Source organism: Musca autumnalis, unplaced genomic scaffold (genome assembly GCF_047663935.1).
Source record: "Musca autumnalis isolate F117 unplaced genomic scaffold, ASM4766393v1 scaffold_3, whole genome shotgun sequence".
In the NCBI taxonomy this organism is placed as follows: domain Eukaryota; kingdom Metazoa; phylum Arthropoda; class Insecta; order Diptera; family Muscidae; genus Musca; species Musca autumnalis.
In genome coordinates, this window is record NW_027411866.1 from 105764715 (window position 1) to 105789831 (window position 25117).

The 25117-nt window shown below is 35.1% G+C and overlaps 1 protein-coding gene across 16 annotated transcripts in view; it reads left to right on the plus strand.

Moving 5' to 3' along the window:
• The first annotated feature begins 3389 nt into the window (after positions 1–3389).
• LOC141397310 (uncharacterized) overlaps positions 3390–25117 on the plus strand; it is a 34295-nt gene continuing 12567 nt past the window's right edge. Inside the window, exons 1-10 of one of the 16 annotated variants that reach the window (XM_073973447.1) lie at positions 4807–5352; positions 5712–5910; positions 5972–9353; positions 9424–9885; positions 9941–10133; positions 10683–11077; positions 11136–11331; positions 19264–19568; positions 19643–19802; positions 19889–20256. In XM_073973447.1, the coding sequence (XP_073829548.1) occupies positions 10787–11077; positions 11136–11331; positions 19264–19568; positions 19643–19802; positions 19889–20025 (1089 nt within the window). In that variant the 5' untranslated portion in view covers positions 4807–5352; positions 5712–5910; positions 5972–9353; ... (1 more) ...; positions 9941–10133; positions 10683–10786 and the 3' untranslated portion in view covers positions 20026–20256. Of the gene's footprint in view, positions 3537–4108; positions 5353–5711; positions 5911–5971; positions 9886–9931; positions 10134–10179; positions 11078–11135; positions 14402–14640; positions 14744–19263; positions 19569–19642; positions 19803–19888; positions 20257–25117 lie in introns of those variants that run through there. The other 15 variants (XM_073973444.1, XM_073973445.1, XM_073973440.1 and 12 more) reach the window with 15 other exon arrangements.

Sequence of the window (25117 nt, forward strand, 5' to 3'; positions counted from 1 at the left end):
CCATTTTATTTTTATTTAACATTTTTCTATTTTTCCGCTTGTTTGTTTTTGTGTGTTTGTGTTTACAGTTATTTGAAAAATGTTAATAATAGGGTTATGACTTTTTTACAACCTCACATCCCTGTGTCATATTTTGATGAGCTTTTGCATAAGATTAGATAAAATCTTAATTACAATGTGATTCGATAGAAAAAAGCTCACGCACAAAAAGCTTTTTAATTTTTATAGATGTACTTTTTGGAAAAAAATTTTGACTCAATTTAAGCACATAAATAACTCAAAACAATCGTTAAAGCCACACGACATATCCAGATTGACATAAGCTTTTGTTTCTCACCAATTTTATCGTCATATTATTTCATATATATATCATTTCATATCATATATAGCTTTATTCCATGTATCACATAAATTTAAAGTGCTTTGTGCGGGACCTTTTTCAATATTTTAATGGAATAAAAATTATTTTAGTCATTAATAGGCAAAATGTCACTTATTCGTGCAACAGAAAAAAACATTTTGAAGCCAATTTTTAATAGGCAAAAGTTCATTCACTCTCGCTACAGGAAATCATTTTTGAGAAAAAAGGTCAAAAAGTAATAACCCTAGTAAATAAACGACACATGAACATAGTTTCCAATATTGGTACAGACTGCCATAGTTGCATTTTTAGGAGCAAAAAGCAGTGTTGTATGTCAAAATATTTCGATTTAACATTTGATTTAAAACAAATCCAAGTTTTGAGTTGATTTAATTTTGTATGGTAAATCAGGGTGGATTTGGGTGGATTAAGCATTTAAATCGAGTTAATGCCCTTAATCATCGTATAAGGGTATAGTCTAAACGGGCTATAAGCTCAAATGTGATTGATTCAATCAATCTGTAAACATATTTTGTAATCTCTATTTCAACATATTTCATTAAAACCTATTTGTACATTCGGTACTTACGTACGCTAATAGCCCGTTTAGACTATACCATTATACGATGATTAAGGACATTATCTCGATTTAAGCGCTTAATCCACCCAAATCCACCCTGATTTACCATACCAAATTAAATCAACTCAAAACTTGGATTTGTTTTAAATCGAATGTTACTAGGCGTTTACACCAGACAGTTTGTCTTCAAATACAACTCTGATTTACTAACACATACATATATTTGTCGTTTGTCTCCAAGCTGTCCATCATTTTTTCAAAGACAGTCGGGTTTAAAATTTTTTGACATTTTTGTGAAAAAGAAGTGAGATGATAATTCGAATGTGCTGAAAACAAAAGAAAATGTACAAAAACAAAATAAGTGAACGGAAAACGAAAAGAAATCGATGATTTTCATTTATAATTTTTCAACTGTTTTTGCAGTTGTCTGGACGCCTACGTCATACAGGCAAGTTTTGGGTTTTTGACAATCAATACATGAACTCAACTGTCCTGTCATTTGTAAACGCAGGGTTAAATCCATGGCAGAACTACCAGGTAGTGGCATCACACCAGCTGATCGAATATGAAAAGTCAAATCCCTTTATAAAAAAAATATTTTTGTTGTAATTTCCCCAACAACATAAAGAAAGTTTTGACATAACATATTCCAAATTTTACGATGCCACTACCTGGTTAATTGTGCCATGGTTAAATCGAAATATTTTGATATACAACACTGCTTTTTGCTCCTAAAAATGCAACTATTGAAGACTGTACCAGTCGTTTATTTACTAGGGTTATGACTTTATGACCTTTTTTCTCAAAAATGATTTCCTGTAGCGAGAGTGAATGAACTTTTGCCTTTTAATGCCAAAAATAATTTTCATTCCATTTAATTATAAAAAAGGTCACGCACAAACTACTTTGACATATTTTTTTGGAAAATCCTATGAAATGGAAAAAAAATTTGCTCCAATTTTTTTTTCCTGTTGCACAAGTAAATGACATTTTGCCTACTAATGACTAAAATAATTTGTATTCGATTTAAATATTGAAAAAGGTCCTGCACAAACCACTTTCAATTTATGTGATACATGGAATAAAGCTATATATGATATAAAATGATATATATGTAATAATATGACTATAAAATTGTTGAGAAACAAAAGCTTATGTCATTTTATGTGCTTAAAGTGATTCCAATTTTTTTTCCAAAAAGCTTATCAATAAAAACTTTAAAAGCTTTTTGTGGCTGAGCTTTTTTCTATCGAATAACCTTGTAATTAAGATTTTATCTAATCTTATGCATAAGCTCATCCAAATATGACAGGGATATAAGGTTGTAAAAAAGTCATAACCCTATTATTTACATTTTTCAAATAACTGTAAAAACAAACAGAAGCGGAAAAATAGAAAAATATTAAATAAAAATAAAATGGATGTAGCTTTAATTTAATATAAATTGTAAACAACATATTTAATAGCAATTTGTCAGATTAATTTTTGCAGTATTCCATTCCATTTTTAACTTTCAAGCAATTCTTTTTGCAAATTCGCGTATGTATACGTAAACAAAGATCAGTTGGCTGGCATCTTATATCATTTTAGACTAGTCTAAACAACTAGGATTTGAAAGTTGGATTTAGAAATCGAGTCGATTTAAAATGACCAGTCTAAACGGGCTATAAGGTAAAAATACCACAAAAATGCAACCCTGTTAACAAAAAAAAAATACGTATGAGGCGAAAACGGAAAGCAAGAAATGACGTCGTCTCCGTGACGAAAGTACACTGTGTGAAAGTCGACAAATAGGAGCCGATTACTCGTACGAGCAATCGCGTAAATGTAAGAGCGTTTTCAGGCGATAGGTTTTGACTGCTCAAAAACGCGTTGTCCGTTTTGATTGTCATTCGTAAATTGTGTCAGTGAGTAAGTGAACAAAAACGTACAAAAGGAACTTTTTTGATAAATTCGTTCATGAAATATTTTTTATTTATTTTGTAGAATTATACAAAAAATTGTTCATGTAAATGTTATGATTTTTTATTTTTGCGATTGAAATTATTTTAAATGTTTTGAAATAAAAAATGTTATGAAAAGAATTGTTCGTATAAAATGAGAATAATTTCCTTATTTCATAAATATCTTTCTTGAAAAATTTACGTCGGTAACGCAGGTATCATCCTTTTTTTAAATATTGCGGTATTCTCTATTAACAATTTTAACCCATTCGTTTTACCTGCTTTTATGGGATTCACAAGAATTACTCTATTTTATGTTTAAATACAATACGCACATTAAAATTTCAGGTACCTCTATGCGAAGCCGTACTTCTTTTTGTACAAAAAGTACGCTTACGTAAAATGACTTCAAACACGCAACACTGGATATGAAAATTACGAATGACAATCAAAACGGACAACGCGTTTTTGAGCAGTCAAAACCTATCGTCTGAAAACGCTCTAAACACACCACTTAATCAGTCAGACATGTTATCAACTAAGTGCATTTGGTGGAATTAGCGTTACGCTGTTTGTTGTAAAAAAATAAAAAAATAAGTTTTGCCTTTCATTCTCTCTTCGAACGCCAAGGCGTAAAGTTGTGTTAGCAATAGTGAGTGAATTAAAAAACATTTTGTGAATTGTGAAATAATTCAGCCATAGTGTGAACAAAAATTAATAAAATCTTTCTAAATCAAAAAATTCTAATAAAAAAGCTGCGGCTTCCGTAAAATATTGATCTTTCTGATGAACTTAATTTGAAAAACCTACTAGAAGGGAAAAATGAAAGAATAAGAGTGATTTTTCCGCCTCGTGCGGAAATAACTTTTTTTCAATCAGAAAATGTGGAAGTGCAAAACCTATATAAAACAAAAGAAAAAACTTTTTTCTGGTGAATTTGTATAACTAAAGAAAAAGTTATTGAAAAATCTTTCATTTAAATTTACTTTTGTCAAAGAAAAGAAAAAACGTTGGAATTTTGGTACCGTTAGTTCCAAGGGACGCCAAAAGTGTGTGTGTGTGTGTGAAAAAAGAGAACATCAAGAGAGTTATAACTTAGGAGAGAAAAAATGGACGGGGGAGTTAACCCTCCCCATCCACCGCTGCTTGATAATAGCTACATATATTACATTACGTGTATTTCATGTGTATGTTTTGAAGTTTTTTGTCCTCGTGTAATTCTTCGATATTTGACATTTTACATAGGATTTATAATTTTTGCTATTACACCAGTATATGTTTTTTTGTGTGACATAACCTATAAATGTAAACAAATACTTTATCAAATCGATTTATCTATGTTTCTTTAAGAAATTATTTCTTTCAGCAAATTTTGCATTTCTGCTTTCATCAAAACAAACAAATCAGCTGTTTTCTATTTATTGTACATACAAAAATAGGAAGGGCTCTAAAACGAAAAAGTTACACATGGGTTCACACATAATTTTGATAGATGAAATTTTTTATATGGATCACACTATTACTATGTTTACATTTACGAAATCCACTCGGTTTCATCTGTCAATTCCTTTGTGTATACGTCAAATGAAAACTCATCTGAAATCGATTGGATTTCATTTGACGTTTGAGCAATGGAATTGACAGTTGAAATCGAAAGGATTTCGTAAATGTAAACATAGTATATGTGTACAACATATAAGCTGTGTTCCAGAACTAAAAAGTTTTTAAAATTTTTACGACTTTTACACATTTTACTTGAAAAAGCGTTCCCGTACACATAAAAGTTGTAAAATGTTCACTTCTCTTTAAACAAAAATGGCGCTGAATGACGCTCTCTTTAAAAACTTTTTACACGACAAATTTGGGCGAGTAAAAAAATAGTAACATGGTTGCCGGCGTCTGATTGGCTGATACGCCGACTTTGACATTTGTTCCAGTTTTTTTTACGTATTTTCCATTTTTCCGTTCCCGAACTATTTCAAGAAACTTGTGTGTGACAACAAATTTTTTGCAGTTCTCTCTTTTACGAGTTTTACCATTAAAAAGTACGGGAACGAAGCTATAGATGTAAAAAATGCAAAACATTCACATGAAATAAACGTAATGTAATATAGCTATAAAGAAGCAAGCAAGCAGAGTGCAACAAAATCAAGAAGCAGAAGTAGAATAAGAGACACTACGAAGAAATCAAGATATGAAGAGGAAAATATAAAAATGGATACACAAAACGATGACAGTTGGTATGTTCCTTTACTTTAGAAAATGGTAAAACCGGCAAAAGTAGCAAAAGTTGTAAACTGCTCTCATATGATTTGTATTGTGCCTGAAGTAAAGGAACGCTTTTCGAGTAAAAAGTGGTAAAACTTGAAGATTCTTGAACGTAAAGGAACAGGGCTAGTATTATCGCAGCGGCAATCCACATTCAGCAATCGGAGGACAACAACTCTAGCCAAAGTCTAGCCATGCCAGTAAGTACACATACCGAAAAGATCTCTGTAAATAATGAACAAAAGAAAAACAATAATGAATAAGGTAGATGAGAATAATATGGAGTGCTTATATGATAGTGACCACAAAGTGCCTTTTATAGTCTACGTTGATAAGGAAAATGATCAGGGCGAAAAAGTGAATATCAATACGATACATTTGTCGATAATCCTAAAAGAATTTAAAGTTCCGGGCGTTGTTGAAGCCTTTAAAATACGCTTTGCACAAGGCAAAGTCATTTTTAAGAGCGGACAAGCAACCAATGTTTTCACTATGAATAATGATTTTACCAATCAGGGATACAAAGCTAAAATCTTTCCTCATTTCATATCCAAAATAGGAATTATTTTCGGTGTCCCAACAGACATTCCAGAGAAAGACCTTTTAAATATCATTGATTCAGACGTAAAATCTTGAAGGCAGTAAGAGTGACCAGGGTCGATGGGGAGGAGCGTGTTCCAACCCAGAGAGTAAAATTATTTTTTAAAGGGCTGGAGATTCCCAAGTCAGTGAAATTTTATGAATTCGCCAAGAAAGAGGTAAAACATTATATTTCATTTAGCCAATGCTATAATTGCATGCGGTTTAACCACTTTTCAGCTCACTGTCACCAGAAGATTTCCGTGTGTAAGAAGTGTTACTTTCCACACGCCGAAAACTCGGCTTGTGCGGAGGTACCTTCGTGTACTAATTGCAATGGGGACCATAGCCCACTTGATAAAAATTGTTCTGCTAGAATAAAGGCCTATCAGGTAAAAAAAAATTATGACAATTGAAAATCTTACGCGCAAAGAAGCTTTTTCTAAATACTCTTCAGTATTTGCAAACCGCTTCGAAATACTGAATGAAAATATCGATGTAACTTTCCCACCAATGAAAGCTAAAGGGAAGAAAATTTCCGATTCAACTAACAACATTTTTAATAACACTGCTGAAGCAGCAAAAACCCTTCATGCAACCAACTCATTTGCGAAAGTGACGAAAAAGTGACCGAAAAAGAGAGGAACAAAATGCAAAAAAAAATATGTTAGACTATAAAAAGGCTCTTGAGGAAGACCAAGTCTACAAGTCACCAAATGGAAGTGCAATTCAGCATTCAATGCAAAAACAAACAAGTCAAAACAAGATGGACAAGGTAGCCGAACTAGGATCATTCCTCGAAACAATCGCCAGCAGTGTTGATGATCTGGCCAGTGGACTCAATCTCAATATTGGAAGTGAACAATACAATTTAATAAATAAACTCAAAAGTAAAATCATCAATGAAGCAACAGATATCGATATATATTTAATGAAAAACAAAAATCCGTGTTTCAAGTGAAAACATTAACATTTCTTCGCAAGAAGAAAAGTGAACTCTTTTAATTAAATAAAATGACTTTTTTAAATCTATTACAATATAATATACAAATCGTAAATAATCAAAATAATAAAGATATGCTAGAATTGTATCTTGACAAGGAAAATATTCACATAGCAACACTAACCGAAACGTGGGTACGAGATACCACCAAAACAAACATTTGTAATTACAATTTTGTAGGGAAAAGCAGAAAGGATGGATACGGAGGAGTAGGCATTTACTTGAAACGGAAAATAAAATTTTCTTTAATTAACTTTAATACAGACATAGAGATCCTAGGCATATCTACACTAAATCTCAAAAGAAAGGTTAACATTATTGTGGTATACATACCACCAAACATCAGTAGAAGTGAATATGCTCTAATTGCGAAAAATGTCTTTACTATGGCCTCTAAGCTTAAAAACACCACTCTGATAACGGGAGATTTCAATGCTAAATACATTTTCTGGGGAAACAGTTTCAATAACTTTCAAGGCGAAACAGTTAGCTATCATGCCAAAAAAAAAATAAATTTCTATGTTTGAACACCGGCGAGCCTACGTTTGCGATAAACAATAACATTCATTCAGCTATAGACCTATCATTTATAAATAGCCAGAATTGTAGTATAAACTAAAGAGTTGACAAAACCAAAATTTCTAGTAGCAATCATTTCCCAATCAGGATGGTGTTTGATGGACGCTATTGCACAAGGAAAAATATAAAAACAATTGACAAAAAGAAAATGTATCAAGAAATTGCAGAATTGAGTGCTGGAGAAAATATACAAGATGTGCAGAATAATTTTGAAAGGATCATAAACAACAACACCGTAACAGAAGATATTGATAAAAAGTATGTCAAGAAAGCATGGTGGAATGACACCATCCAAGAATTATATAACAAAAGGGACGCGGCAAGGAGGATTTATAATATCAGTAGAAGATGGGAAGACGCTTTAAAAGTTAGTGCGCTAGAAAAGAAACTCTACAATTTAATTGCAAGACAAAAAAAGAAAAATTTTAAAGGCTTTTTAACGGACTTATCTGAGACAAACAAATGTGGAAAATGTTAAAAAACACAAAAAAATATAATAAGGACAAGCCCATAAACAGTACTTGGAGCGAAGAACAGAAGGAGCAGTACTTAGAATTCATAACCACTTCATCAAACATAGGGCAACCACCAAAACCAGTATTAATGGGAAACATTGTAGATGAAAAACCAGCACTGGAAACGTCAGCTATGGAAAAATTTATTGAAAGCAGAAATCCGGAATCGGCTGCTGGACCTGATGGTGTAAACTATAAGATGTTATCATGCTTCAATATAACGGAAAAGAAAAATTACCTTAATATTTTGAATAAAACCTGGATGGATGGAAAGTTTCCGGATAACTGAAGGATGATTCGAATATCGCCAATTCATAAAAAGGGAAAAGATTCTGCTGTTGTAAACAATTATAGACATATGGCCTTAATGTGCACGTCACAAAAAGTATTGGAATCTGCCATAAAAAAATTATTGCAAAATCACATTGATGAAACAGATATAATACCACGTAGGTCATATGCTTTTAGTCCCGGGAAATCCACAACAAAGTGTATCAATGATCTAATCAATTCGATACAAATACATAAAAAAGCTGGAAAGACAGTCGTCGGATTTAGTTGTCATTAATAACGTTCAGAAGCGGTTTTAATGCGCATATCATAAAGTGGCTACATGAAGGAATGTCAAACAGGACTCTGATACCTGGTACAAAGAAATCAGTAGTGCAAAATGGTCTTAGTCCTACTCTGTTCAACGTTTACACAGCCAACCTACATAAAATAAACTCTCAGAATTGTACATTATTCCAATTTGCAGATGACCTGTTTGTGTTATGTTATGATAGAGGTTTTACACAGGCCAGTTTGGCCTTACAAGAAAAAATATTAGAACTCAAACAGGAGTGTGAAAAATTAAAACTTGGTTTAAATATGAACAAAGTAAGCGTTGCGCATTTTAATAGAAGGCCAAAATATCTAGACATCACAATCAATGGAAATGAGTTAACTCAAGAAAATAAAATACCTAGGTGTCATCATTGCTACAAATGGCTCTGCCAAAATTCACATTGAAAATTCAACTGCAGCTGTAGAACATAGTACGGCGTTTTTAAACATCCTTTGTGGTTGCCGGTTCGGCATTAGTCCAGCTAGGGCCATCAATCTATACAGATCCTTTGCCAGATCCAAGATGGAATATGGGGCTGCTTCCCTATCAAATCTGACTAAGCAATCAGAGAGTAAGCTTAAAACGTGTATACATAAAAACCTGAGGAAGGCTTTAGGACTCATCAAGTCAACACCTACACCGGTAATATATAATCTGGCAGGAGAATTGCCACCATCCTACAGATTTCAGCTGGCTACAGCAAAAGAACTCGCTAAGTGTGTCGCTTATAAATTGCCGGGAGCCGATCTCATGAATCCAAATATTAATACCAGTTATGCAAAAGTATGGCGAAAATTTGAAAATATTTTGAGTGAAGTTGCGTAAACAAACATTTCTGGGGATAACCCCCAAAAAATCACAGTCTACCAACATTTCTTTCAAGGCATGGTGACTACAAAAAAGGAAGCCAGTAGAGAGGTAATTCTACAACTAGCAAAAGAAAAAATAAACAAACTAAAAAATGATCATTTCGATATATTTTTCACAGATGGTTCAGTCAGTGGCAATATCACAGGAGCTGCTTTCCACCATCTAAATGCAAACGTAACAAAATCATGTTATGTAAATAAGAAATGGTCTTCCATGTCGGCAGAAATATTGGCTTGTAGGCAGGTTTCTATTTATGCAGAAAACAACAACATATCTAAAATAGCAATTTTGACGGATAGCCTGAGTGGACTGCAGGCAATAAACAATAGCAAACATGGCAACTACTTATTGGACGAATTCATAAAAAAGGTAAACAATAATATGGATATTGTAGAAATTCATTATGTCCCTGGTCACTCTAACATCCACTTTAATGAAATTGCAGATGCAGCAGCAAAAGACGCTAGCATAAACGGTGATAATCTAAACATGGCTTGGCCAATCAAGGACGCAAACAATGCAATGGCAAACATCCTGTGGAGTGAATGGAAGCTTGATTATGAAGCGCAAGCACAAATCGGTAATTCATATTTTTACAAAATCTCACCCACTATTTCAAGAACGCCCTGGTATAGGGACTCTCGGCTTAGCCCAACAGATCAAAAAATGATGAACAGGATACTTTGTGGTCGCTGCTTTTGTAATAGCACGCTAGCTAGGTTAAATGTAGTGGATTCGAATCAATGTGACGAGTGTGAGATGGAAGACTCTGCATCACATAGAATTTTTTATTGCCGTAAATATGACTTTGAAAGGAGATCTTTTCAGGTATTGTACAACTTCTTTTCAGTGGAAGATTATATAAATTCTAAAGGCTACGAGGGTCTCACGGTTCTTGTGGAATTTTGTAAGGCTGCAAAAATAGAACTGTAACCTAGTACACATGAGCACTCATATACAAAATTAAATAATATAAAATCATTAACTGCAAACATAAATCAAACAAAAATATACACCCGCAAGAATTTATTAAATTATTTGAAAAACAAAAACTCTATTCAAATTCATATAAACACTCACAGTTCTTAAAAAGAAAGAAAAACTTTAAACCAAAACTGAAGAAAGCAAACGAGCAAAAACACACATTTACAAAAATTTACCAAACTATTAAAATCAAAAACTAGCATTTAACATCTTAAAAAAAAAAAGAAATAAAAATCATCCAAACAAAAATCCACATTCAAAAAAGACAAAAAAACTATGGCTGAACAATAATGAAATATTAAATAATACAAATATTAAAATATAACATAATATATAAATATTAATTTAAAATTCACAAATTCGCTATGGCTTAAAACCTCTGTCAACATACAGGGTTGAACAACATACGTGGGCCAAGGAGTGTACAAGCTCTTAATCTTCAAAAAAAAAAAAAAAGTTGTGCCTTTCAAAAGCTGCAATAAGAAATACAACAAAAAATGAGTGTGCTAGCATATCCAAATAACGAAGAAATATTTCGTCTTTGTACTGAAGAATGTGGAATTATTTTATCAACCACAGATCATCAATACTTTGCACTGAAATGCACATCCTGTCAGGAAATGCACATGTACTTGGACGGTTTGATAAAACATATTCAAACGAAACATGGAGCATGCAAAGGTGACGGTGTGAATGAAGACGCAGACCCGCATCCACCAATAATCGAAACTTCGGCGGTAATTATAAAGGAAGAAAAGGGTGAATTGGATGATTGCAATGACGTTGGGGTATGTAAATTAGTTCGTAGTTCTTGATGGCAATAATGATAATTATCCATATTTACAGGAGGTTATTCTACCTACGAATGATCCATTGTTGACCAACGATAATAGTAATCAGGATGATGACAATGACGACTTTGGCAGTATTAAAATTAAAATGGAACATAATGACACAGATGTTTATATGGAAGCAGAAGACTCAAGCTTTATTGAGACTGAAACCAGTGATACGGGTGATTTCAATTCTACTAACAACAAACGTACGCATAAAACTCTATCAATTCTACAAAAACAACAGATTATTGCAGCCATTGATAATGGTGCAAAGAAAATTGATGTTGCTAGAAAATATGAAATTCGACCATCCACTCTTACCTATATTCTTAAAAAGAGAGAATTTATATTACAATCATCTGCATATAGTAATGTGAAACGTCAAAAACTTCCTGAATATGCGGACATAGAGAAAGCCCTTGTTATATGGTTAAACCATTGCCTTCAATCTAATGTACCAGTTTCGAGCCCATTAATAATACAACAGGCACAATATTTCGCTAGACAGTTAAATGTGAGAAATTTCACAATAAAAAAGGGTTGGCTTGATCGATTTAAAAAGCGAAATAATATAATATTAAACAATAGGCGATGAATGAATATAATAGCTCTTATGTGAAGATGATGGTCCCTATGAAATCATATAAATTGTGCAAATAACAAGTTGTGTAGTAAACATAGGTTTCCTAAAGTAACCCACAGAATTTTTCGAACGTTCAGGATGATTGTACGATGATAACATCGAGCCTCACAGTTAATGAATTAAACGATGGACCGATGATTAACTACTACCCTTATAGACAGAAAACCCCCTTTGACATTTAGAATGCCACCATCACCACATACGCGGAAATTCGAAGTTTTTATTTTTACATCTATATAACAAAATATTGTACAATTGGGTTTTGGATAGGCTAAACTATTAAATTTCCGCACAGGAATTTTAGAAATAATCTTCATGATCCAAAGGTCAGGTCCAAATTTGAGCTGAATAATATTAATTTCTGATATTGGTCTACTGGCTTAAACTGTCAGCGAATCCAACTAAACTAATCCCAATTTTCCCGAGGGAGTTGTCAGTCTCCTACCGGGCGCGTCCCCAGGCGGCGGATAGGGGGAGGAAGATGGTCAGACTACTTTATTATAAAATTGGTACATAGGTATTTTCTAACGACGTACTTGTAATCGAGCAGTGTGACCTTATGCCTTAGGGAACCAGTATTCCCCGCGGACCAAAAACTGAAAAAAACACTTATTATGGAGAAAGTCAGTAAAATAAATAAAGTTACGGTGCAGGGCCTAAATAACCCAGTACCGGCGGGTGCCGCTGATCTGCCTGCGAGTCACGCCCCGTCGTCATCCAGCGATCGTGAGCAACAATCTCCTACAGATGTGGGTGCCTTGGCATCTGTAGACGAAGATAATGCAACAAGCACACAAGAGACAGGTGAGAGGAAGCACAAAAGAGAAAAGCAGTGGTCTGGAGCACAACGTCGGACATATAAAAAGTTAAAGAAGTTAATGATGCGAGCTAAGATGAAAGAAGATGCGCGCTTGGAGCAAAATGATAATAATAAAAAGAACTATGATGTGCCAAAGGAAAGCCAAAACGGGAACTTGATGAACCGAAACAGCTATTATACAAAGCGGCAAGATGACCCAAAACAGAGCCAAGATGTTATAAATTGTATAAATAATTGTCACACTGAGCGACAAGATGATGCCTCATGCAAGAGCCAAGACGTACAATCGTTGAACCGAAATAACTATCGCACAAAACGGCAGGATGAGCCATGCGAGAGGCAATCGTTGAACCGAAATAGTTATGATACAAACCAGCCGGACGACCCATGGAAGAGGCAATCGTTGAACCGCAGTAATTATCAAACGAACCAGCAGCATTTCCCATGGGAGTGGAAATCGTTGAACCCAAATAGCTATAATACAAACCACCAGGTTACCCCATGGGACGGGCAATCGTCGAACCGCAGTAGTTATACAAACCCACACGATGCCCAATGGAAGAGCCGATCGCTGAACCGAATTAGCTATCATACAAAGCAGCAGGATGTCCCATGGGAAGGCCAGTCGTTAAACCGAAATAGCTATCATACAAAGCAGCAGTATGGCCAATGGGAGAGACGATTGTCGAACCGAAATATTTATCATACGAACCAGCAAGATGTTCCTTGGGACAGCCAATTGTCGAATAGCTATCATTCAATGCAACAGAATGTCCCAAATAAGAGCCAACACGTTCCATTTACTTTCTCGCAATTGGATACGAATGTCAGCTGTTCCGGTACTACCAAGGAAGAGCAAGAGAGCTTTAGTGCATTTAGTACATGGAGAATGATGGGTCAAACCTCCCATAAGGTAGATTATCTTCCGGAAGAAGCTGACAAAGGCAGTACAAAGGAGTTGAGTCCAACTAGAGAATTGCCCAAAAAACATAGGCATCTTAACCCGAAAACCCGACCAATAAGAAAGAGGAAGTATGCTATAGAAAAGCGTAAGGAGTTACCATCTTATGCAAAGTCAGCAAAAAGGCGCTATAGAGATGAGCTCCGTTATGCAGTTGTCGATCTAAATAGCGCTTGCGGTAAAATTCCTAAAAACCATCAAAAAACCACCGAGGATTTGGTTAATAATAAAATATTGGAACACATACTGAAAGGTGGGGATGCAATAAAAATAATAAAAATCGAGTTTAGAAGTGACTGGCTGATTGTCAATTTTGAATCGACATCAAACATAGATGTCCTCAAGAAGTTAGTGGACACCATTGATCCACCTTGGGAGGGTGCCAAATTGAAGTTAGTAAAGAAAAATGAAATTTCTCAAGTTTCTCTAACTAAAGTCTCAGTGTATGTAAGAGGATATGGTAGTAGATTCACAACAGAACGAATGCTAGAGATATTTGGCCGTCAAAACGAGGAACTGCTTGTTAAAAAATGGCAAGTTTTTCACAGGGAGGAAAAAGAAGATGGGACTCTCCTTGTGGTAGGCTTAGATAAGTTATCCATGGCAAGTCTGGCCAAAACCAAGGGCAAGGCGTACTACATAACCAATGCCGTGTTCTTTAAAATCGGAAGGGCAAGAATAGGTGAAGACGAAAATGCGAATAGAGGAAATGCGGATGAGGATGGCCTACCACTAAGCAACAGCAATGGGAGCCTTGCGGACTCCCAAGGAGAACGTATGCTAGAATAACGATATACAAAGTAATCCAATTTCTATCGGGGCATGACGGAAACAAAGATTTCAATATACTAGGTAAGATATCTCCATATTTGCTCTGTTCCAGAACCTGCAAGAAGCTACTAATTTTTAATACGATAACATTTTTCCTTTATGTTATCGAAAAAATATTAAAAATTAGTAGATTCTTGTAGTGCTGCAACAGACCAATTGTGTTTAATAAGTTCAAAACAAAATATTTGGATTGAATTATAAACAAACGTTAAATAGTGTATAATTTGTAATATTTGAACATTTTTTCTCCCTTTTTCCAGATTTGACAACAGGGGAATTCTCACATACATATCAGCTGTACGATCTGACACAATCACCACCTATATTGAAATTACAGGGAAAACAAACCGAACAGGTAACGAAGTAGGTAGTTATAGCTTGCAATACGTAGGCTTCTGGAACATGATACTTAGTAACTCAAATAAGTATATAAGTTTAATGTCGTGGTTCACAGGTGATGGGTAATTCATGGTTTTCTGCTCTGCTTCAACTTACACAAAGTTCTAACGTTACAATCTGATCTTGATTATTCCTGTCCTTCGTGCAATCATAAAGATCGTTTTTAACTGGAACAATTTATGAATGTTATGTATAGAGAAACTTTGGTGAGGATTTAAACTGCCAACTCGACAACGGGATCTTGATTTAGGATCGTGAATATTCTTTCTTCAACCCTTGGATGAATAAATGTTATAGTGCTGAAGAATCTTAGACTCCTTACGCATGTGGCCCCGTGGAGTCATGGGGAACGCCAGGGTGCAGGCTTCAGGACGGCATTCTGACAGGTTTGAATGCAGCTAGCTTACCACAAACCGACCCATTTGCATTCTGACCTCTCAGTGCTACCGATTAGGGACCGGATACATACTTCTTAACTTATCGCAGATATGTATGGAATGTACCGGCGGCTTAGACAGGTTATGAAAGTAATCCCAAGCATCATGGGGTCTTCGATACACGGAGTCTCCATGGCAATCTTTTCTCAGCGATCTATTTGGTGTAAATTTTATGACGGATAATTGTCTATACTATGCGATTTTCGCAAATCTCATGAGGTGGTGTACCTGAAGGAATGGAATATAGCGAAGGTAGAGGTTAAATTAATTGTTTATCCAACTTTTCGTGGTTTGATTAATGTCCTCAAGTAGTGTGGTGTGGTAGGTGTTATTAAAGGGATTTGAATGCCTACTAGAGACAGGTAAATATGCCAACAATTCACTGGGGGCAATCTAGTTCATTGATCACTGTCCTCGTTGAATAAAGTATGAGTGACGTCATACAACCTTACATGTGAAAATACGTATACGCAGTTTTTTTGTTACAAATGGCCGGAGTACAGCTGCCCCATGAGTGGGGAGGCTTCGCCACTTTTTAGACATTTTGTAAATTCTGAAAAATAATATTTTAAAAACAAAATTATAACCATTGATATATCAGAACATATAGTCAAGATATGCTAATATGTTTACCAAAAATAATAAATTAGACGTAACATAACGAATTAGTACGTTATAGAGAGAAATGCCATTATAGAGTGATTATTTTGTCTGAGCATTTCCAAATGAGCTTTAAAACCAACTTCTTTACAGGGATGTTCGTTATAGAGAAGTTCGACTGTGCTGCTTTTGAACCTCATCGTGCCTTAGGTCTGGCAAAAGGACAGGGTGGCCCCTAATGTTGTGCCAAACTAGTTCAATTGAACGACCTATTTCTCTATCTAGTTCAATGTACTCCGGCCATTTGTAACAAAAAAACTGCGTATACGTATTTTCACATGTAAGGTTGTATGACGTCACTCATACTTTATTCAACGAGGACAGTGATCAATGAACTAGATTGCCCCCAGTGAATTGTTGGCATATTTACCTGTCTCTAGTAGGCATTCAAATCCCTTTAATAACACCTACCACACCACACTACTTGAGGACATTAATCAAACCACGAAAAGTTGGATAAACAATTAATTTAACCTCTACCTTCGCTATATTCCATTCCTTCAGGTACACCACCTCATGAGATTTGCGAAAATCGCATAGTATAGACAATTATCCGTCATAAAATTTACACCAAATAGATCGCTGAGAAAAGATTGCCATGGAGACTCCGTGTATCGAAGACCCCATGATGCTTGGGATTACTTTCATAACCTGTCTAAGCCGCCGGTACATTCCATACATATCTGCGATAAGTTAAGAAGTATGTATCCGGTCCCTAATCGGTAGCACTGAGAGGTCAGAATGCAAATGGGTCGGTTTGTGGTAAGCTAGCTGCATTCAAACCTGTCAGAATGCCGTCCTGAAGCCTGCACCCTGGCGTTCCCCATGACTCCACGGGGCCACATGCGTAAGGAGTCTAAGATTCTTCAGCACTATAACATTTATTTATGGCATAAAGAATTTAAGTTAAACATTACAAATTTCCAACATTAATCCACCACACCCCTATCATGGCGTAGGCGCCCCACCCCTTACATATTTCATAATGTTACTATATTGACATTTGTAATTTATTTTTTCATGCGAATTATTTTGATTTATAATCTTCAGTAGTTGTCCTTTAACGGCATAAAATATGTTTTTGATATTACAAAAGGTAAAGAAGATATCACAAAAAATACCAATACTGCCAACTTTTGGGAGATGGTAGACCTAAATTAAACTCACAATTTTTCCTTTAACGGATTTTTTCTATCATTTGTAGTTTGCGAGAAAATCGGCGATGGCGGAGCCGCCCCAGTGGCGAAGGCGCCCCATGTTACCATATATATATATATATATATATATATATATATATATATATATTTTTTTTTTGTTACACAGATACACAGCTTCAGCTTTCCGGTGAATGTCTATAGAAAAAAATTCCGATGGAGAAAAAGTAGGCATCATGAACAAAAAAATCTCCCTTGCAAAACTGAAAGGAGTTTACAAAAATTATTAGTATTTCCAACAATCTTTATTCAAAACATGCAAAACAAACACTTTTGTTGGGATTTTATACCAAAATCTTTAACTTGTCGCTGGAAATTTATTAAGAATTGAAAAAATTTTACAAAATAACATTGCTTTGCAAACTCAGTCACTCTCCACTTTTTGTACCAATCAATGATGGGATGAGGTTATTGTTGAAAAAACACTGGATAAATGCATATTTTCAATTATTTTTATTTCAAAATTCAAATTTTTCTTTATTTCTGCCTTTATTTAATTAAAAACCGTAGTTTTGTTGGAACATTCATGATAGTGGCAGTCCCATAGCATAATGGAGTCTTTTGCACTGTCTCCTTGGAATTTTCCAATCTTATTTGTGGCCTGTTCCATAATTGCAAGAATCTACTAATTTTTACTATTTTTTCCGATAACATAAAGGGAAAAATGCTATCGTAGTAAAAACTAGTAGCTTCTTGCAGGTTCTGGAACAAAGAATTGATGTTTTCCATAAGTAGTAACTTCTTCTGAATATCTTTGATGTATGAAAGTATAATTTATTTGATTAAATTTGTTTATTTTGTCTAAAAACACAAACATTTAAAATTTTCTCTTTCAGACCTATTCTGAACGCATGGGATTTGGGATTTTTTCCCATTCCCACATTTTCGTATTCTGAATAAAAATTTGAGGGAGGTGTTTTCCCATTGCCCATCCCCCTCATTCTGAACGAATTTCGATTTGGGAATTTGTTCCCATGGGAAAAAAGTATACATTCTGTAGCTTGAATTATGGGAGAATTTGGTGTCTTTTAGTGGGAAAATCTCCCCATCAAACAATGTGGGAGTTTGAAAAAAAGTTTCATGAAATTTTATATTTTTATGAAATTTTATATATATTTCAAATTATTGTTTTGATTGTAAAAAATGTGGGATTGGCTTTTCTTTTGATGTAAAGGTATACAAATGATCTATTAACAATTCTGTTAATTTTTGTCGCCAAAATATTTTTTTAAAAGCTGATGTTTTTGTTTTTCATAATACCCGTTTAGGCTTAACAAATATAATAAATGTGAATATGTACGCAAACATATGTAATAATCGAGAAAAATTTCAGAATTTATCTTTTTGATTTTTTTAAAATATGCAAAATACGAGGTCTAGCGATCACTAGTAATAAGTAAAACGAGCCATATATTCGTTAAACCACTAACTCAAATTATTCCGAATGGACATCAACATACAATATTTCTTTTATACACAAAAAGTATGTTTGCCTAATAATTAAAAAATGCTTACACCAGTACAACACCAGACAAGGTTCATTCACTTAAAAATCCATAAATTAATCCACGGTTGTTGAATTAGGTTTCCTTACCTAATTCAAAAACCGCGAATTCAATGCAAATATGCATTTGGTATTATAAAACACAAATTCTCCCATTTTTTGCTGCTCCCACGTCGTTGAGAATATGGAAAACGTAAGAATCGGAAATTTTGCTCCCATGGGAATGTTCAGAATAGGACTGTTTGTTTTCACAAGGTATGAAAAAGACCATTCAGTGCTGCCAAATTCAATGATTATTTCTCTCTAATTACTCATGGTAGGAGGAATGTTTTCTCGAGAAAAATCTATTCCGCGAGAGTTAAATTCCTCAAGAATATTCATGATTGGGCTGAATATCTGTTATAGTTTCCGAGAAATGGCTACTTCTTTCTCCAGAAATTTGGAAAAACTGTTAATTTTCAAGCAATTTTCGCTTTTCTTAGTTTCAATGTGATTAATATCGAACCCATATAGAAATTAACAATCGGTGATGACAACAATTGGGGTTTTGGCCAGGAAAATCGATTTCGAACCACTGTGCGATATTATTGATCTGTGATAAAATTGAATATGTTTGAAATAGGCTATTATCTCTTTTTTAATGTGGTAGTATTTTTGCTACACTTGCAGAACTTGCCGAATTTACGGATGAAATAACAAAATCAACAAACAACCAATTAAAAGTGCAAACGGATTTTATGACTGCCCTGACAAAGTCTATAAATGAACAACTGACATCCCACAAAACGCTTATAACTAAATTAACCCAGGAAATTGGAATACTACGGCATGATATCCGTCAATTAAAAACAGAGACTTCACTTGATTTTGAAGGAAACTTTAAATTATCGCGAAAATTGCCATTTAACACGGTTATAGATTTGAAAAATTTTGATCAAGAATTACAAATAAATACAGAATTGGTTTCTGAATTGGTAACTAAAAAAATTTAACTTTCCATTTACAATAGTTTTTTCTTATCCATTTTTTTATTTTGCTTGTTTTGCAGAAACAAATTTTTTTAAGAATAGGCGGAAAGGACTTTACTTCCTTTACAAAATCTATGATCAAAAAAATGATGACTGATCCTTTAGCCGTAGATGTCACATGGAGAGGAACTAAAGAAAAGCCAAGTATACGACAGATGTTCTTCGTTTCCATTATTACAGGTACAAATGCCCTTTTTTTAAAAACCAATTACTTATTTTCGTAAATATATTTATATATATTTAATACCTTAAAATATTTTTTTCAGAAATGGTACATCAAAAATTTTCAAATGTTGAGGACGTTAGAATACATTCAATCCTTCAACAGCATATTCTCCATGCAAGGGATAGAGTTCACAAGCGAGTAAAGAGTGTACAAGAGAATACAACTAATTCATTATAAATTCATTTTGCTTTATGTAGAAAGAAGTTCAAGTTAGTTTCCATCAATGAAGTAAATTTTTCTTTATATGCGTACATAAATTTATTAGGTTTGATTTAATCACAATGTAATAACAATTACATAATAATACATACATTATAATAAATAATTTATGCTAAGATTATAATTAAATAAGTTCGATTTAATGATAATTAAATAAAAATTAATCAAGTAAAATTCAAATAAATAAAATGATTTTTTATAAGAAATGCGTGAAATTATAGAATTTGTAGAAAAAAACTAATGATAAATGTCAGGAGTAATCAAAAGTATAACCTTATGGCCCGTTATTATATCTTTCTGTAGTGAAATGTTGGTCGGTATTGGACAGATAACAACCCGTTTTTTATTCTTACAAGTGTGCTTCACTAATAAGGTAATAATAAAAAAGGAACTTTTGCAAAATTATGAATGAAAAGTTTAAATTAAAGTTTATATAGTTTATCTAGTGTTATTGAAATAAAAGACAGTCACTTCTCTTAACAACTATTTTAAACTATTTATTTGATATTATTTAATTTAGTAAAAAGGAATACAATTTCAATTAGGTTGATTTGCCACAACTGTGGTGTTGAAGATTTCGCGAGCAACTAACTTCTGTTTTCTTTTTTGTTGCCTCTTGTCAGAGTTACCATCACTCATCTTATTTGTTAACTGCGGGGACGGAGATGCCACAACCACTCCCCCTCCAGTGACACAGTCACGATCATTCTGGAAAGAAATCTTCCTCGTTGATGGAGTAGGTGCGGTTGAATCTTCAGAAGGAGATTGCGTTGTATGCTGAGTTTTGGTGGAAATTAAATTTTCAAGTTGAGTTGGCGTTGCAGTGTGTTTATGACTTATAATGATGTTGGAATTAGAATCGTTGAAGTCGAAAACTGGTTTGAGACGATCGACTGTAACGTTAATGTTTTTGTCCTTGATTCGAATTGTGAATAATCGATCTGTTATTCTGTTGATAACTTCATAAGGTCCAGTGTAAGGAGGTTGTAATGGTTCTCGTACAGCGTCTGTTCGTAGAAATACGTGTGAACAGGTATCGATGTCTTTGAGTTTGAACATTTTACTCTTCGTGTGATGTGCTGTTGGAGTTGGACGTAGCATTCGGAAATATTCTCGAAGTTTTTGAAGAAATTCTGTAGAATCAGCCTGTTGATTGTTGTCTTCATAAAATTCGTTTGGAAGTCTCAATTGACCACCGTAGAGAAAATCTGATGGTGAAGCTCGAAGGTCTTCTTTAAATGCAGTTCGGAGTCCAAGTAGTACTGTTGGTAATATGTCAACCCAGGATACTGTTGGATGACACATTAACGCTGCTTTAAAAATTCGATGCCACCTCTCAACCATGCCGTTGGATTGAGGGTGGTACGCTGTTGTACGTGCTCGTTTAGCTCCTGTGAAAGCTGCTAATGATTTGAAAAGCGCTGAAATTGAGTGCCTTGATCTGTTGTAATTGTTTTTGGGCAACCAAATCTTGAAATCCAAGTTGACCAAAATGCAGTAGCAACTGTTTGAGCGGACATGTTTTTGAGCGGAACAGCTTCAGGCCATCTGGAAAAACGATCTATCATTGTTAGACAGTATCTGTATTCTTGTACTGGTGGCATTACAACAATGTCTAAGTGTACGTGATCAAAACGATTGTCTGGAACGTCGATTTTGTTCGGAGTTAAACGGTTATGTCTGGTAATCTTTGCTTTTTGGCAATGTAAACAATTACGACAAAGATTGATGATGTCTTTTTTAATTCCGGGCCAGATGTATTTTGTTCGTACTTGCTGTAGTGTTGAGCGACCGCTGGGATGTGAAAGTCCGTGCACGGTGTTGAAAATTTGTTTGCGCAGTGCGTCCGGAATGTATGGACTAACGTATCCCGTTGAGATGTCGCAATAAATTGATGTGTTACCATAATGAACTATTTGCAGTTTCAGAGAATTGTTGCCATTGATGATAGTTTTCAACTCATCGTCAGATTGTTGTGCTTTCTGTATGTCTTCGGTTGAAACGGTTGACGGCATTGAGATTTCGTTGAGTCGTGAAAATGCATCAGCGACGGTGTTTTCGGGTCCAGAAAGATAAATTATATCAGTTGTAAATTGTGATATGAAATCTAAATTTCTGAGTTGTCGGGGAGATGCTTTTTCAGGCCGTTGAGAAAATGCGTATATGAGCGGTTTATGATCGGTTTTGATGACGAAATGTCGTGCTTCCAGCATGTGTCGAAAATATTTCACAGCTTTGTAAATAGCGAGCAATTCTCGATCATATGTGCTGTATGACTTTTCAGATTTTGATAACTTACATGAGTAAAATCCTAGAGGTCTCCAAGTACCGTTGAAGTTTTGTTCCAAGACGGCACCGATAGCACTGTCTGATGCATCCGTTACTAATGCTAGTTCTAGGTCTGGAGCTGGATGTGCTAACATAGTAGCTTCACCAAGGCTTCGTTTGCAAATCTCAAAAGCGTTTTCTGATTCAGTTGTCCATGGAACTTTGCGTTTATCATTTTTCTTCGAATTCCCAACGAGTTTGTTAAGGGGTGCTGCATGTGGTATGCAGCGCCTGTAGTAGTTTATGACACCAATAAAGCGACGAAGCTCACAGATAGTTTCTGACTTCTTGTAATTTTTTATGGCATCAATACGATCTGTGGGTGGGGAACAACCATTTGCGTTGATTATGTAGCCAAGAAATCTTACCTCAGGTACACCAAAATGGCATTTGTTGGGGTTGATGGTGAGTCCGAAGCGTCGTAAAATTTCGAAGACTACACGAAGATGTTCTCGATGTTGTTGTGGAGATTCGGACATAATGATAATGTCGTCGATGTAACAAAATACGAAGTCAAGTCCTCGGAACACGTTGTCCATGAAACGTTGGAATGTTTGTGTTGCGTTCCTCAAACCGAAAGGCATGTACAAAAATTCTAGTAATCCGAACGGAGTACATACTGCTGTTTTTGCGATGTCTTCTTCAGCCATGGGTATTTGATAATAGGCTCTTGTAAGGTCAAGAGTTGTAAAAATTTACTTACCGTGAAGATTTTCTGCAAAGTCGTGTATATGGGCAATAGGGTAGCGGTCTGGAATTGTTTGTGAGTTGAGTTTACGATAGTCACCGCAGACACGCCAGCCACCTGTTTTCTTAGCGACCATATGAATAGGACTAGCCCAAGCACTCTTTGATGGACGACAAATACCTTGTTCGATGAGATAATCCATTTCGGCTTTAGCTGCTTTTAATTTATCACCCGAAAGACGTCGTGGACGATCAGCAACTGGAGATCCTGTTGTTTCGATGTGATGTACGACAATTAATTCGTCTGTTGGTTTCCTAAGCGTTGATGTTTTGGTAATGTCTTCAAATTCCTTTAGTAGATCTGCGAAAGGAGATGCAGAATTCAATGTTGAAATTCCAAATTGTTTTGTTTGCAAAATTACACCACCGTTGGATAATTTGGTTTTGTTGTCGATAAGACGTTTTTGTTTGAGATCAATGAGTAAATCAAAGTTGACTAGAAAATCGGCACCTATTATTGGTGTGTGCACGTCAGCAATCACAAATAACCACTTGAATTCTCGTCGAAGTCCAAGGTCGAGTTTCAATACACAATCACCAAATGTTTTGATTTCACTTTGATTTGCAGCCAAAAGTGTAAGTTTGGACGGCTTGAGTTTTTCTTTGATTATAGATGGGGGTACGACTGATACCGCTGATCCAGAATCAATGAGATAACGTGAATTTGTTGACTTGTCGTAAAGATGTAGACGTTTTTCACAAGCGTTGTTGTTATTGCTGCTGTCGCCAACCGATTTGACTGACGACAGCCCAGTTAGTTTTCCGGCTGAAATCGCGAACAATCAGGTTTACATTTTCTTGCTTTGTCACCAAATTTGAGATGAAAGTAGCACAAATTTCGCTGGTTTGAATTTTGACCACTTGGCGAACGATTTCTTGATTTGGAACGATGTCGTGTATGCTTACCAATTTGTTGTTGGATTTTGTCGACCTTATCTGAAGGTTCCCTTATTGTTTGGCACATATCGGCGGAAGGCATTCTTTGGTTAATTGCATCAACAGCTGGTTGTTGTGATGTTGAAAGAGAATTAACACAATTGTTGTTGTTTGCTTCAAACATTTTGTCAGCAATTTTTGCCAATTTTTCCAGGTCTTCTTCTTCCCAGGCGGTTAGAAAATGTCTCATGTTTTCTGGCATTTGCCCAAGAAACAGTGTTCTGATGATTGCCTCGTTGCCTTTACCAGGAGCAAGTCGTTTCATGTGTGCCAAAATTGACGTTGGTTTCATGCCGTTTGTTTCACCACCTTGTATCAAACGTCGTAGTTTTGACTCGGGAGACTCAGCAAATTTGGAAATAATTCTTTCTTTTATTGCTAAATATTTGCTTGAGTCCGGTGGATTTGTGATAAGGTCTTCAACTGACAACAATACTTCGTCTTCAAGACGGACACTCACCAGATCGAACTTGTCGTTATCCGCTGTTATGTTACACAGGGCAAATGAACGTTCCACTTGCGCAAACCATAAATGCGGGTTTCTTTCGTTAAATTTAGGAATGTGTACCTTTTGTAGATTAGGTCGTGTGTCTTCATGCCGAGTGGCACTACTCAAGGCAGCCAGTTGTTCCTGGAGCGATTGGATTTGCCGTTGCAAGTCTTCTGCCATGTTGTTGTCCGTTACGATGTTGCTGCTTTCGAAGAATTCGGCTTCGTCTTCACTACTATTGGAGTCGACCTCTTTATAGTTGATTGGATTGCGTCGTCTCAGTTGCCGTGTTGAATCAACCATAAGTTTTCAAAGCGTTTTTGTTAAAAAAAATTCTGAGAAGCAAAATGACCGTTGAAACTGTTGTCGAGCAAAAGCGGGCATGCACGTTTGTGTACTTGAATGTATGTACGTGTTTATGTGTGCGTATGCCGGTGTTATGAATTTCCACGAACTATCGCGATCTGCTTGTTGCAAATTTTTATTTTGTTTTGTTTGTTCGTAGACGGGGTCACCACTATAGTTTATCTAGTGTTATTGAAATAAAAG